Source organism: Poecilia mexicana, unplaced genomic scaffold (assembly GCF_051168715.1).
Source record: "Poecilia mexicana isolate PSO_F unplaced genomic scaffold, ASM5116871v1 scaffold_1, whole genome shotgun sequence".
NCBI classification, from domain to species: domain Eukaryota; kingdom Metazoa; phylum Chordata; class Actinopteri; order Cyprinodontiformes; family Poeciliidae; genus Poecilia; species Poecilia mexicana.
Genome location: NW_028263370.1, coordinates 25,219,256 through 25,235,941, shown reverse-complemented (window position 1 = coordinate 25,235,941; position 16,686 = coordinate 25,219,256). Strand labels below are relative to the sequence as shown.

Below are 16,686 nucleotides of genomic sequence, written 5' to 3'. Positions count from 1 at the left end.
CGCCCACTTCCGACAGGAAGTCACCTGTTTTTTCTATTGTATGTCTTACTTTTACTCTCTAAGTCATATGGGTTTCATCCGGTGTAGGCTGACATGACATGATATGATGATGAACTCTCCCATGATGAACTCGACTGACCCGTGAGGGCGTGGCTAAGTCCCAAACTTTGACTATACAGCATGAAACATGAATGTGAAATAACTTCCAAATGCCAGGTCAGAGCTGCATCAGACTTTCTATGTCTCATTATAGATAAGCCCTCATCACAGTTATGTGGTCGATTGATGACATCACCCTTGCCCCGCCCACTTCCGACAGGAAGTGACCTGTTTTTTCTACTGTATGTCTTACTTTTACACTCTAAAACATGTTGGTGTGTCATGGATTCCAACCCTGTGCAGACTGACATAAAATGAGATGATGATGAACTCTGTAAAGGCCTGCTGACCCGTGGGGGCGTGACAAAATGGCTGTCCCTCGCCATATGCATACGATCGTCTCTTATTCACAGACGCATCATCCGATTTGCACCAGACTTTTTATGAGTGACACTTGTTAACCTCTAAGGAGCCCAATAGAGTTTAATTGCAATTTCACTCCACTGCGCCCCCTAGGTTAATCAAACAGCTGTATCTCCTTGCCACATGGCCCAATCTGCTCCAGATTGGGGGTGCATGGCCAGGGAACGCTGCCGAAGGCATCGAAGCGGATCGCGTGGAGGACGGCGCGCGAGCGTCGGCGGTGGCCGGCGGGAGGCGGTGCTGGAACATCCGCGGTGGCTATAGGCTTGAGCGGCGCTTGGCTGCGAGGGCCGCTTGAGGCTCCGCGGAGCTTTAATTTTTTTTATTCTCCCAAATGAATTGGCTTTTTGGGGGCTTTCTCATATTCAAAAACTCACCAAACTTGGCGGGGGCATAGAGCCCGTGTAAAATTTACGTATTTTAAGGTCCCCAGAAAAATCGCACAAGAAACGGCTCAAGGGCGCCACCTAGCAACTTTCAAAAGACCCTTTCCTATTCACTTACTTTATCGTAGAGACTTGAAACTTGGTACACTTGTAGAGCTCCCCAAGACACTCTGAATTTACAATTAATGTCATAGTGCAAGTATCACAGATTGTCGGCCATTTTGGATTGAAGTTCCGATTTTGACCCGATTTTGGCCGTTTACAGGGTTCGCATTTGAGCGAACTTGTCCTAGGGATTTCGATCGATCGGCTTGAAACTCGGTCAGATCGTTCAAAAGGCATGGCCGATCCAAAGTTATCGTAGGTTTGCGTTTTCGGGCTTGCTGAAGGGGTCTTTCCGGGGGTCAAAGGTCACCGATTCGCCATGAAACATCAAACTGTTATAACTCTTTGAAAAAAACTCATAGAAGCACCAAACTTTCAGTGATTGATCATCATGGGATGCTCTACAATACCCAACGGTCAAATGATGACGTCACTTAGGCCACGCCCCCTGAGAACAGGAAGTGTCATTTTTTACGCTGAACGGTCGCTATCTGACCCCTTTGACCTAATCGAGGTGAAACTGTGTCCACAGACAGAAAACATGTTGGTGTGTTGAGGATTCCAAGCCAAGCTCATTTGAATCCAGCAGGTGGGCGTGGCGGCGTGGCGAAGTGACCCTAAACGCCGTGTCCTTACGTTTGGCTGTGGATTCCACAATTTTGAGGCCAGCTGCACCAAACTTGACATGAGTGATCCTGGTAGGGTCCCCTACCATCCTATGTTGTCATAGTCTGACGTCATCTAAGCCCCGCCCCCTCAGAACAGGAAGTGCTTTTTTTTCCATGGAAAGCTGCCTTTCTGGCTCACTGCACCTAATCAACATGATTCTGTGTTGGATGACAGATAACATGTTAGTCTCACTTGCTTTAAAGCGCCAAGAGTCTTCTGTAGAGGGCGTGGCCGTGGGACCGCGGCGAAGCAGAGGTAACGCCGCCGCCATACGTTTGGCTCTAGATTCCACATCGTTCAGCCCAGCTGCACCAAACTCACTAGGATGCATCCTTATCCATCCCCGAACAGGAATCCATAACAGTCGTTGATGGGCGTGGCCTAATTTCTCTACAGCGCCCCCTAGAAATTTTAAAATGATCAGCCCCAAGCCATGCTTTAACCTAGAATTATGAAACTTGGTACACATGTGTATCATGTCAGGACCTACAAAAAAGTCTCTTGGAGCCATGGTGCAAACCCAACAGGAAGTCGGCCATTTTGGATCAAAATCAGCCATTTCCTCTTTTTCATAGACATCGCATCTGATCTATCTCCTCCTACAGCTTTTGAGATAGAGACTTCAAACTCAGTCAGCAGAGAGTTGAGACATTAAAGGTCAGAAGTTATCACAGGAATTTTGGTATGTCAAAGCATGTGGGCGTGGCTAAGTCCCAAACTTTGACTATTCGCCATGAAACATGAAGATGCAATAACTTCCACATAGAAGGTCACAGCTGCATCAGACTTCCTATATCTGACTACAGACCACCCCTCATCACATTGAGATGGTCAGTTGATGACATCACCTTAACCCCGCCCACTTCCGACAGGAAGTCACCTGTTTTTTCTACTGTATGTCTTACTTTTTCTCTCTAATTCTTATGGGTTTCATCCTGTCCTGACTGACATGAAATTAAATGATGATGAACTCTCCCATGATGAACTCTACTGACCCGTGGGGGCGTGGCTAAGTCCCAAACTTTGACTATACACCATGAAACATGAATGTGAAATAACTTCCAAATGCCAGGTCACAGCTGCATCAGACTTTCTGTGTCTCATTATAGATCAGCAATCATCACAGTTAGGTGGTCGATTGATGACGTCACCTTAGCCCCGCCCACTTCCGACAGGAAGTCACCTGTTTTTTCTACTGTATGTCTTACTTTTTCTCTCTAATTCTTATGGGTTTCATCCTTTGCTGACTGACATGAAATTAAATGATGATGAACTCTGCCGTGATGAACTCTACTGACCCGTGGGGGCGTGGCAAAATGGCTGTCCCTCGTAATATGCATACGTTCGTCTCGTATTCACAAACGCATCATCCGATTTGCACCAGACATTGTATGAGTGACACTTGTGAACCTCTAAGGAGCCCAATAGAGTTTAATTGTGATTTGACTCCACTGCGCCCCCTAGGTTAATCAAACAGCTGTATCTCCTCTCTACATGGCCCGATGTGCTCCAGATTTTTGGTTCATCGCCAGGGAGCTCTGCCAAAGGCATCAAAGCAGATCGCGTGGAGCACGGCGCGCGAGCGTCGGCGGTGGCTGGCGTGAGGCGGTGCTGGAACATCCGCGGTGGCTATAGGCTCGAGCGGCGATGGCTGCGAGGGCCGCTTGAGGCTCCGCGGAGCTTTAATTATAGTTCTTCAGCCAAATGAATTGGCTTTTTGGGGGCTTTATCATATTCAAAAACTCACCAAACTTGGCGGGGGCATAGAGCCCGGTGAAAAATTTCGTATTTTAAGGTCCCCAGAAAAATCGCACAAGAAACGGCTCAAGGGCGCCACCTAGCAACTTTCAAAAGACCCTTTCCTATTCACTTACTTTATCGTAGAGACTTGAAACTTGGTACACTTGTAGAGCTCCCCAAGACACTCAGAATTTACAATTAATGTCATAGTGCAAGTATCACAGATTGTCGGCCATTTTGGATTAAAGTTCCGATTTTGACCCGATTTTGGGCGTTTGCAGGGTTCGCATTTGATCGAACTTGTCCTAGGGATTTCGATCGATCGGCTTCAAACTCGGTCAGATCGTTCATAAGGCATGGCCGATCCAAAGTTATCGTAGGTTTGCGTTTTCGGGCTTGCTGAAGGGGTCTTTCCGGGGGTCAAAGGTCACCGATTCGCCATGAAACATCAAACTGTTATAACTCTTTGAAAAAAACTCATAGAAGCACCAAACTTTCAGTGATTGATCATCATGGGATGCTCTACAATACCCAACGGTCAAATGATGACGTCACTTAGGCCACGCCCCCTGAGAACAGGAAGTGTCATTTTTTACGCTGAACGGTCGCTATCTGACCCCTTTGACCTAATCGAGGTGAAACTGTGTCCACAGACAGAAAACATGTTGGTGTGTTGAGGATTCCAAGCCAAGCTCATTTGAATCCAGCAGGTGGGCGTGGCGGCGTGGCAAAGTGACCCTAAACGCCGTGTCCTTACGTTTGGCTGTGGATTCCACAATTTTGAGGCCAGCTGCACCAAACTTGACATGATTGATCCTGGTAGGGTCCCCTACGATCCTATGTTGTCATAGTCTGACGTCATCTAAGCCCCGCCCCCTCAGAACAGGAAGTGCTTTTTTTTCCATGGAAAGCTGCCTTTCTGGCTCACTGCACCTAATCAACATGATTCTGTGTTGGATGACAGATAACATGTTAGTCTCACTTGCTTTAAAGCGCCAAGAGTCTTCTGTAGAGGGCGTGGCCGTGGGACCGCGGCGAAGCAGAGGTAACGCCGCCGCCATACGTTTGGCTCTAGATTCCACATCGTTCAGCCCAGCTGCACCAAACTCACTAGGATGCATCCTTATCCATCCCCGAACAGGAATCCATAACAGTCGTTGATGGGCGTGGCCTAATTTCTCTACAGCGCCCCCTAGAAATTTTTAAATGATCAGCCCCAAGCCATGCTTTAACCTAGAATTATGAAACTTGGTACACATGTGTATCATGTCAGGACCTACAAAAAAGTCTCTTGGAGCCATGGTGCAAACCCAACAGGAAGTCGGCCATTTTGGATCAAAATCAGCCATTTCCTCTTTTTCATAGACATCGCATCTGATCTATCTCCTCCTGCAGCTTTTGAGATAGAGACTTCAAACTCAGTCAGCAGAGACTTGAGACATTAAAGATGAAAAGTTATCGTAGGAATTTTTCTATGTCAAAGCATGTGGGTGTGGCTAAGTCCCAAACTTTGACTATTCGCCATGAAACATCAAGATGCAATAACTTCCACATAGAAGGTCACAGCTGCATCAGACTTCCTATATCTGACTACAGACCACCCCTCATCACATTGAGATGGTCAGTTGATGACATCACCTTAACCCCGCCCACTTCCGACAGGAAGTCACCTGTTTTTTCTATTGTATGTCTTACTTTTACTCTCTAAGTCATATGGGTTTCATCCGGTGTAGGCTGACATGACATGATATGATGATGAACTCTCCCATGATGAACTCGACTGACCCGTGGGGGCGTGGCTAAGTCCCAAACTTTGACTATACAGCATGAAACATGAATGTGAAATAACTTCCAAATGCCAGGTCACAGCTGCATCAGACTTTCTATGTCTCATTATAGACCAGCCTTCATCATAGTTAGGTGGTCGATTGATGACATCACCCTAGCCCCGCCCACTTCCGACAGGAAGTAACCTCTTTCTTCAATTGTATGTCTTACTTTTACTCTCTAATTCTTATGGGTTTCATCCTGTGCAGACTGACATGAAATGAAATGATGATGAACTCTGCCGTGATGAACTCTACTGACCCGTGGGGGCGTGGCTAAGTCCCAAACTTTGAATATACATCATGAAACATGAATGTGAAATTACTTCCTAATGCCAGGTCACAGCTGCAACAGACTTTCTATGTCTCATTATAGACCAGCCCTCATCACAGTTAGGTGGTCGATTGATGACATCACCTTAGCCCCGCCCACTTCCGACAGGAAGTCACCTGTTTTTTATACTGTATGTCTTACTTTTACACTCTAAAACATGTTGGTGTGTCATGGATTCCAACCCTGTGCACACTGACATAACATGAGATGATGATGAACTCTGTCAATGCCTACAGACCCGTGGGGGAGTGGCAAAATGGCTGTCCCTCGCCATATGCATACGATCGTCTCTTATTCACAAACGCATCATCCTATTTGCACCAGACTTTTTATGAGTGAAACTTGTGAACCTCTGAGGAGCCCAATACAGTTTCATTGCAATTTGACTCCACTGCGCCCCCTAGGTTAATCAAACAGCTGTATCTCCTTGACACATGGCCCAATCTGCTCCAGATTTTGGGTGCATGGCCAGTGAACGCTGCCGAAGACATCGAAGCGGATCGCATGGAGGACGGCGCGCGAGCGTCGGCGGTGTCCGGCGGGAGGCGGTGCTGGAACATCCGCGGTGGCTATAGGCTTGAGCAGCGCTTGGCTGCGAGGGCCGCTTGAGGCTCCGCGGAGCTTTAATTAGGCCCGAGCAGCTAAGCGCTGCGAAGGCCTATTGTAATCGCGCTGTTTCTTATTATTATTAGGCCCGAGCAGCTAAGCGCTGCGAAGGCCTATTGTAATCGCGCTGTTTCTTATTATTATTATTATTATTATTATTATAGTTCTTGTGCCAAATGAATTGGCTTTTTGGGGGCTTTATCATATTCAAAAACTCACCAAACGTGGCGGGGGCATAGAGCCCGTGTAAAATTTACGTATTTTAAGGTCCTCAGAAAAATCGCACAAGAAACGGCTCAAGGGCGCCACCTGGCAAATTTCTAAGGACCCTTTCCTATTCACTTACTTTATCGTAGAGACTTGAAACTTGGTACACTTGTAGAGCTCCCCAAGACACTCAGAATTTACAATTAATGTCATAGTGCAAGTATCACAGAATGTCGGCCATTTTGGATTGAAGTTCCGATTTTGACCCGATTTTGGCCGTTTACAGGGTTCGCATTTTTTCGAACTTGTCCTAGGGATTTCGATCGATCGGCTTCAAACTCGGTCAGATCGTTCATAAGGCATGGCCGATCCAAAGTTATCGTAGGTTTGCGTTTTCGACCTTCCTGAAGGGGGGTTACCTGGGGTCAAAGTTCACCTAGTCGCCATGAAAAATAAAACGGTTATAACTTTTACAAAAAAACTCACAGCAGCACCAAACTGTCAGTGATTGATCATCATCGGGTCCCCTACAATACCCAATGGTCAAATGATGACATCACTTAGGCCACGCCCCCTTAGAACAGGAAGTGTCATTTTTTACTGTGAATGGTCGCTATCTGACCCCTTTGACCTAATCAACATGAAACTGTGTCCACAGACAGAAAACATGTTGGTGTGTCATGGATTCCAACCCTGTTTCGCTTTGATGGAGCAGGTGGGCGTGGCAGCGTGGCGAACTGACCTGTAACGCCGTCGCCATACGTTTGGCTGTAGATTCCACAATTTTAAGCCCAGCTGCACCAAACTTCACATGAGTGATCCTGGTGGGATGCCTTACGATCCTATGTCGTCATAGTCTGACGTCATCTAAGCCCCGCCCCCTCAGAACAGGAAGTGCCTTTTTTTGACTTGTAAAGCTCCATCTATGGTTCTCTCAACCTAATCAAGATGATTCTGTGTTGGATGACAGATAACATGTTGGTCTCACTTGCTTTAAAGCGCCAAGAGTCTTCAGTAGAGGGCGTGGCCGTGGCAGCGCGGCGAAGCAGAGGGAACGCCGCCGCCATACGTTTGCCTCTAGATTCCACATCGTTCAGCCCAGCTGCACCAAACTCACTAGGATGCATCCTTATTTATCCCCGAACAGGAATCCATAACAGTCGTTCATGGGCGTGGCCTAATTTCTCTACAGCGCCCCCTAGAATTATTTAAATAATCAGCCCCAAGCCATGCTTTAACCTAGAATTATGAAACTTGGTACACATGTGTATGATGTCAGGACCTACAAAAAAGTCTCTTGGAGCCATGGTGCAAACCCAAAAGGAAGTCGGCCATTTTGGATCAAAATCCGCCATTTACTGTTTTTCATAGACGTCACATCTGATCCATCTCCTCCTACAGCTTTCGAGATACAGACTTCAAACTCAGTCAGCAGAGAGTTGAGACAATAAAGGTCTGAAGTTATCACAGGAATTTTTGTGTGTCAAAGCGTGTGGGCGTGGCAAAGTCCCAAACTTTGACTATTCACCATTAAGCATCAAAGTGACATAACATGCACATACAAGGTCACAGCTGCATCAGACTTTCTATGTCTCATTATAGACCAGTCCTCATCACGGTTAGGTGGTCGATTGATGACATAACCTTAGCCCCGCCCACTTCCGACAGGAAGTCACCTGTTTTTTCTACTGTATGTCTTACTTTTACACTCTAAGTCATATGGGATTCATCCTGTGCAGACTGACATAAAATGACATGAAGATGAACTCTGTCAATGCCTACTGATGCGTGGGGGCGTCGCAAAATGGCTGTCCCTCGCCATATGCATACGATCATCTCTTATTCACAGACACATCATCCGATTTACACCAGACTTTTTATGAGTGACACTTGTGAACCTCTAAGGAGCCCAGTGGAGTTTAATTGCAATTTGACTCCACTGCGCCCCCTATGTTAATCAAACAGCTGTATCTCCTCTCTACATGGCCCGATGTGCTCCAGATTTTTGGTTCATCGCCAGGTAGCTCTGCCGAAGCCGTAAAAGCGGATAGCGTGGATGAGGGCGCGCGAGCGTCGGCGGTGGCGGGCGGGTGGCGGTGCTGGTACCCCCGCGGTGGCTATAGGCCGGAGCAGCGCTAGCTGCGAGGGCCGCTTGAGGCTCCGCGGAGCTTTAATTTTACATTCTTTTCATGTCTGACGGTGTTGACAAAAACTAAGGACAAATTTCAGTGGAATTGGAAAATATATAAAAAATATTTTTAATTCAATTTATTGATACCTCTATAATTATTTATATGACTACTTATACTTAATTATCATAATATATAATTTTAGTATTTCTTTATTTTAAACTATAAGAATGTATTGAGTTCTGCTCCTGGACAAGGGCTTTTACAGGCATCATCCACCGACTACAATGTTTAAAATAAAAAAATATTCAGCAAACACAAGAAAAATACACATTGTTGTGCTCACATGACCCAGGTTAGTTGAGTCAGATATTTGAAAAATTATATTTTGTGTATATTTTATTCAAATTTTGTGCTTTATCCATAGGACCTGTTTTGTCCCTATTCTCAAGAATCACTGAATTACAGCAAAAGACATGTAACACGTTTTATTGACTTTCACTGCTCAATAGGAAGAAACACATTAACAATAAACAGTTCATTATTTCATTACTTTGGCTGAATGATGATAAAATGCCTCCTTATGTCTTGGAAATCAAAACGAGCTAAACTGCTACATTGACTCAGCTCCTTTTTCTGTAGAAGGTAGACAATATTTCAGTTATATTTAGCTCTCTAACTCTTACTTTAATAAGAAGAGTTTGAAATGGGAGCGGCTGAGCGTTAGCATTAGCCGACAGACAGTATGGGAGCCGAGAGCAGAGCGGCGACTGCAGCTGGTAGTAAAACAAATTAAAGTATGTCTTTATTTCTTATCATCTTCAACGTAGAGCCTTTAAAACACAAAATAAAATCTGATTATTTTTCTAGAAAACTCTGGTGCTGACCTTTAAGTTTAAGTTATGATACTTCCCAAATATTCAATACCTACATATTTATATGGTTTTAAAATAGACCCCCCCTCCAACCCCTTCAGAAATAAACGTTTAAAGCAACTGAAGTTATAATTTAAATAACACGACTTGTATTGGGGCTGCACAGTGGTGCAGTTGGTAGCGCTGTTGCCTTGCAGCAAGAAGGTTCTGGGTTCAATTCCCACCCCAGGTCTTTCTGCATGGAGTCTGCATGGTGGGTTTCCTCCAGGTACCCCAGCTTCCTCCCACAGTCCAAAAACATGTCAGGTTAACTGGTCTGTCTGAATTCTCTCTAGGTGTGTGTGCATGGTTGTCTGTCTCTGTTCCCAATCTGATTACAGTCCCTCCAACACAAATTTGTAGCATTTCTGTCATATTTTGAAATACTGAAAGGTGTTTTGAAGAATCTTATTCTTAATTTCCAGTCAAATTCCTTCCAGACTGGACTGTGGGTGATCTTAAAACCTTTTTCACAAATCTCCTCCCATTCCCCATCTTCAACAACAATATTCATTTCTAGTTCCCACATTTTCTATAGAATTATCAGAGAAATGTATCTATAGGTGTTTAAATAAATTAGATCAATCTTCCTCTCATTATTTTCCTCTACACATTTTATCATAAAGTTTTCTAAAGGTCATGTATTTTGTTTCAAAGTAGACCATTTTTTGTGCGATAAAAGATAATCCCTTAATTGTAAGTACTTATAGAAATCTTTAGAACATAAACCATGTTTATCTTGCAACTGTTTCTCCACTGAATAACTGATTAATTCTTATTAACCCTTTCTGTGCCCATCCCTAATAACCCGCATCCAGTTTGTTTGGAAAAAAGTCAGAAATCTTGGCTATTTTTATTATGCATGATATTGTTAAAGGTGCTCCTACTTTCTTCCTCACTAGAGACAAAACTCTGTATGTACAATTAATGCATTCGTTTTCCATTTTTTAATTAAAAAAAATCCCTCCATAAATGGCATCGCTTCAGGAGGTACCAGGGGGCAGGCGTTGTTCTCCAGACCGATCCAGTTCGTCGGTACCAGCCACTCGACCACAACACCAAGTTGTGCTGCCCAGTAGTTTCAGATTAGGCAGACCAAGGCTTAATAATAGTCTGATTCTTGGTTTCCTCCTTTGCCAAATGAAGTCATTAATAATTTTATCCAAAATTTTAAAAGTGGGGGCAGGTATCCAAATAGGTAGTGCCTGAAATAGATACATTAATTGTGGGAGTAAATTCATTCTCACTGTTTCTAATCTGCCCAAAAGGGACAGAGGAAGAATCTCCCATCTATTCAGGTCTGATTTTATTTGTGTGATTAATCTACTATAATTTCCATTAAATAGTTCCAAGGTTTGTGGTGTAATCATCACACCTAAATATCTGAATCCCCTCTTGGACCAATTAAAAGTGACCTCTTTATCTAAGCCTGCAGGCCATTTGCCCACCAACATCATAGCTTCAGACTTGGTTTCATTAATTTTATAGCCTGAGATTTCTCCAAACTCTTTTAAGCTAGACTTATGACTGGGGGTTGAGCTCAAAGGGTTAGAAATATACAGAATCATGTCATCTGCATACAATGAGATTTTATGGGTGACTCCTCCTGCTGTTACTCCACGAATGCTCAGGTCTGACCGTATCCTTTCTGCCAGGGGCTCGATACTAATAGAGGTGAAAGGGGACATCCCTGCCTAGTTCCTCTTTTTAAACCAAATTTCCTTGAGGAGTGTCCATTCACCCGTACTTTGGATGTGGGTCCAGAATATACACACTAATCCACTTGATAAAATCTCTACGAAATCCCATTTTTTCCAGTGTGTGCTTCAGATAATGCCTGTCCACCCTATCAAATGCCTTCTCAGCATCAAGGCTGAGAAGCATTGCAGGATCCTGCTTTTGTCTCGCCACAGAGATCACATTTAAGGTTCTCCTAATTTATCCCTAAACGACCTGATATAAACCCTGTTTGGTCTGGTTTAATTATTGTGTGGATACATTTTTGAATTCGATTTTCCAGTATTCTATTTAAAATGTTTAAATCACAGCAGAGCAAACTTATTGGTCTGTAGGACGAGCAATTTATGGTTTTTGATTCTTTGGGAATTATAGATATTATTGGTTCTGACCAAGACTTTGGGGGCCAAACATATGTAAGCAACATTTGAATCTCAGTTTGACTTCTATGGGTCTCAACAGGTTGTTTACAGAGAAAAACATTTTTATTATTCATTGCTACTTATTTGTCATTTTTGATGGTGCAGCTTGAAAACACACACAAAAAAAACACATTTTACTGTAACTTTGCCAACCACCCCTACAGGAGCCTACAGGAGCCTACAGGAACCCAGAGGAACCTACAGGAACCTACAGGAGCCTACAGGAACCCAGAGGAACCTACAGGAGCCTACAGGAACCTACAGGAGCCTACAGGAACCCAGAGGAACCTACAGGAACCCAGAGGAACCTACAGGAACCTACAGGAGCCTACAGGAACCCAGAGGAACCTACAGGAGCCTACAGGAACCTACAGGAGCCTACAGGAACCCAGAGGAACCTACAGGAACCTACAGGAACCTACAGGAACCCAGAGGAACCTACAGGAGAAACAGACGTGTGTGTGTGTGTGTGTGTGTGTGTGTGTGTGTGTGTGTGTGTGTGTGTGTGTGTGTGTGTGTGTGTGTGTGTGTGTGCTTACGCAGCAGGTGCCACTCGTCCTGCTGGATGGTCCTGGTCAGGTTCAGAGGGATGTTCCTTAATCTGATTGGCTGAGAGAAGTGGTACTTCACAGCCGTGCAGCGATCTGCGATACCTGCAGACACACAGGTGAGACACACCTGTGATGGTTTCATCAACCGGCAGAAGCTCCCTGATAACCTGTCAACCTTCAGGGTCAGAGTTCCTGGTGCATCATGGGAAATGCGTGATGCGGCGTGGCTCTAACGTGACCAATGGAGGCTGATGTAATCTGTGGTTCTGGTTCTGCCAGTTCCGGAGCGGGTCAGAGCGTTTGGTAGGACCCAGTCTGCTGGTCTCAGGTCAGCAGAACCCTGGTTCTGATCCGTCCTGGCCCGCCACTGTTGGATCGGGTCAGAGCTCAGCATTATCCAGCTGCACGTCTTCAACACCTGGACTGGAACTGGAACCCAGATGGTTCTGGAACCTGCGTCTGGACCGCTCTGTGGGCTGGATGTTCTTCAAAATGTTCTACAGGAGTTTGACCGGGATCGGATCCAGAACCAGAACAACCCATCCAACCAGAGGAACTTCTAGGGAAATACTGGCCACAGCAGGAGGCTGGAGAAAAGCTGCAGGTAGTGGGTCCAGAACCAGCAGAACCAGAACCAGAAGATCCAGAACCAGCTCTCAACTGCTGACACCAAGGACAGATTGCCAGTCCCACCAGTCCTCCCAGTTCACTGGTACCAGCAGGTATTGGGTTGAGTCCAAACTGAGCTCCTTCTCACTCCAGTTCAATTTCAACACACACATTAATGAGCTCATGACATCATCAGGTGACCTTTGACGTCCTCAGCTTTCTGTTCTATCACCTCCTGTGATGTCATCAGGGGGTCACAGCTTCAGGAAGCTCAGGTGTCTGAACGGAACATCCGCAGCAGCAGATCACGTGATTAACCATTCCCATCCATCCTTCATCCGTGGTGCATTTATCAGTGTGTGTGTGTGTGTGTGTGTGTGGTTCACGCACCCCGGTCGATCAGCTTGTCGATGTCCGGGTCCAGTCCCTTGAAGTAGCACTTCCTCCAGAGGCCGGAGTGCGTGGAGAACAGCGGCCTGCCGCACTCCGTCTCCAGGATGCCCATCCCCAGGATGGCCCGCCAGTTCTCCAGCAGCTCCTCCTCTCTGCTGCCCACATGCACGGGCTTCATCAGCGCCACGTCGCGCTGCCGGGCCGCGGCGCCGCCGGTGTCCACCAGCGGCAGGTGGTAGATGGGCATCTCCCGGTTCTTCTGGTCGTTGGAGTCGGAACCGTCGCAGTTCTGCTTGTGCCTGCGGGTGTCGGTCTGGTACCAGTGGTCGGTGGAGATGGCGGTGACCAGCAGCAGCAGGGACAGCGAGCTGAGCGCCAGGCTCACCGCGGACACCTTCACCGTGATGGGCCGCGCTCTCTCCATGGCCGGGAGCTGGACCGAACCGGCGGCGGTTCTGCTTTCTGCGCGGGTTCCGTTACTGGACATGCTGAGCTGCCATCCTCCTCCTCCATCAGCTGTTCCCGGTTTGCCCTGGAGAGCGCGTTGTCATGCCGACTGGCCTCTGAGCTGCGTCAAGGTGCGTGCAGGTGGGCTGCTGCACCGGAAGCCGGCCCTTCACAATAAAATTCCAACGTCATTATTGTTCTAGAAACTTCCAGTGACTCCCTTCCTGCTGGCATCAAAGAACCGAAGTGAACTTTGACCTACACCTGTCCAGGTGATGCTGCAACAACAACGTTTGACGTCATCAACAGGTTCTAACCACCTGCTGGTTGTGAGTCCAGTCCAACAGAACCGAGAGTCCCTCTGATTAAGTATCATCATGTTCAGTTAATCTGGATTATTCAGATTATTTAATTCTTTAAAGAGGAAAAAACAAAGTCATATTTTCAGAGACAGCGCCGCCCTGCTGGATTCATTTATAAAGTTTCAGACTAAATATGTGTTTAAGTCAGAGCAATAATCCCAGTTAGAGATATCTTTTTAGAAATTAGAGAATTAATCTCAACATCCACCCTAATCCAGCACCAATGTTTATCCAACATAAACCCAATTTCAACTATTTAATTATAAACCCTAGAAGAAATTATAAATCATCTCACCTGGTCAGGTGTTTCAGAAGCAGCAGGTACCAAATCTGGTAGAATCAGTCTGGATCTCCAACCTGCAGCTGCTTCCAGTGACCTGGTTTCCATGGTTACCACAGAACTGAGAACAGCCTAGTCAAAGGCCTAGTTTATCCATATAAACACAGACGGTGGAAGAACTACAGAACTGGTTCTGGTTCTGATCATGTTACTGAACCGACTGGAGAACTGGGTCAGACTCTCCAGTCCAGAACTCCAGTGTTTCCAGTCCGACCTGAAGAACTGGCATTTCTGTTTCAACAGGAAACGTTTCATCAAGAGGTCAGAGGTCACATGTGGGGTTCCCCAAGGCTCCATCCTCTGATTCAATATCTATAAACTCCCACTGGCTCAGGATACAGCAGGAAGCAAGATCAGTTACCATGGCGACGCAGACGATACACAGCTCCACGTTATGTCACCTGGTGACCTTTGACCCCATCCATAACTGAACAGAGATCAGAGAAATGTGTAGATGACCAGGAAGGTCCAGATCTACACCACCCGGTTCTACATTCCTTCACTGGTCGTTTATAAATCGCTGAACGGAGTAAAAATCTGCTGCTGGATCAACCTGCTGGTTCTGGTTCTGCATCAGAACCAAACATGGAGAAGCAGCATTCAGCTTCTATGCACCACAGATCTAGAACAAAGTTCCTGAAAACTGGAAAACAACCGAAACCCTGAGCTCCTTTAAACCCTAACCCTAAAACGGTTTAATAATTTATCGATGGGACTAAATGTAATGTTTCGATTCTTTGTTCTGTTTTTAAAGCTCTTTGAAACGACGTGTTGCTGAAATGTGATCTACAAATTACATTTGATTGATAGCTAAATATTCAGCTCCAAACTATTCAGTTATCCCAGAGCTAAATGTTTAGCCAAAATGGAAATTTACTTTGAGATAGGTGAGAGGGAGGGGGACTTTCAAAATAAAGGCTGGGCCAACTTCTCCATAAGTCCTGGTGGTGAGATGCTGAAGCATCTCGACTCGTTCTTTTTTCAGCTGAACGACGATGATCTGAGACATGATGGTTTATGAAGACCCAGCTTTTATTTTGGTGGTACACTTCCGGTTATCAGCAAGCGAATTAGTGTCAAATCTAAATATTTGGCTCAGAGATAAATATGGTTACCACAGGCACCTTAATGAGCAGGTGATATAATCCAGTGGTTTTATTTTGAAATTCATTTGTGAAGGAAACTCCAGATTAGTGCTGAGTCTGCAGATCAATGGGGGGGATTAGCGGGTGGGAGGGTCGGGGGTCGGGGTGTGTTTTCCTGTTGGAGAGAGTCAGGGTCATGTGCTTCGACTGGACTCATCTTCGTCTTTGTCAGCTTTATCTTGTTTCCGTGGCGACCTGGTGACTGAGGCCTCCTGGGAAATCTCAGGTGAATGCTGCTGCCGTCGTCCCAGGAAGAAAATAAAAGCTATGAAAGCGATCAATAATTCAGGAGCGTCCCTGCTGGCCTCTGCTGCTTCCTGTAACTCAACACCTCCCCCCAAACCCAACCAGATAAAACAGAACTGACAGGAGCCTCAGGAACAGGAAGTGAGGAGAAAACCCCACAGTTTCCAAAATAAAACAGGAAGTTACTAAAAGCAGAAGGCTTTGAAAGGAAGAAGCTCCACTGGACTCAGGGGCGCCGCCAGAAATCTTGGGACCCATGACAAAAAAATAAATTGGAGGCCCCCTGCTGTCACAATTTCTTGTGTCAGTTTGACCCAAAAAAACGTCAAATTTTAAAGGCTTGAAAATGCCTTGCTTTCTTTGATACTAGCACAATATTTACTGCTAATGAATTTTAGATGCAACAGTCCCCATGCTGTATGCAAATAGGGTGATTTCATTTTTTAAATTGCTGAAGTCACCAGCCACATGCAAAATATACATGAAGCAATCCAGACTTCTCAAAAAATGCTATGTAGATGCATTTTATTCAAGCTGCAGTATAACTTTAATAAAAATCTGTTTTCTCCACATTTGTTAAAGCTGTCACCATGTTGTGACAGTTTGCTATGACAGATAATCTGTGAAAAAAATCAATCTCCTCCACCTGAGCTGCTACTGCTAGCTAAAGGAATGCAACGTTCTAACCAAAAACAACCAATCAGAAGCAGGAGGAGGGTCTTAGCGCTGTCAATTATCCTCATTCACTCACTGCTAAATGTGCTAATGGTGGAGAAACAACTTATTGTTACAGGAAAATCGTTTATCTGCCGTCACTGGTAGCTATGCTAACTAGACTGAGCATTCACAACAGGCTATGCTAGCTGCAGCATAGGGATGAGCAGCACCATGAGATTGTGATTGACAGCACTAAAACTCTCCTGTCTCTGATTGGTTGTTTCTAGCACTGGCAGAAGGCAGAGGAAACAGATTTTAACAGATTATCTCTCATACCGT

General features: G+C 45.5%; 1 protein-coding gene across 1 annotated transcript; it reads right to left on the bottom strand.

Moving 5' to 3' along the window:
• Nucleotides 1-11,865: 11,865 nt before the first annotated feature.
• Nucleotides 11,866-13,637, bottom strand: LOC106911284 (transmembrane protein 178A-like). The gene is made up of 3 exons (XM_088007740.1): nucleotides 13,148-13,637; nucleotides 12,137-12,250; nucleotides 11,866-11,885 (listed from the first exon to the last, which is right to left on the bottom strand). The coding sequence occupies exons 1-3, from the start codon at nucleotides 13,635-13,637 to the stop codon at nucleotides 11,866-11,868; spliced, it is 624 nt and encodes a 207-aa protein (XP_087863866.1).
• Nucleotides 13,638-16,686: the final 3,049 nt, after the last annotated feature.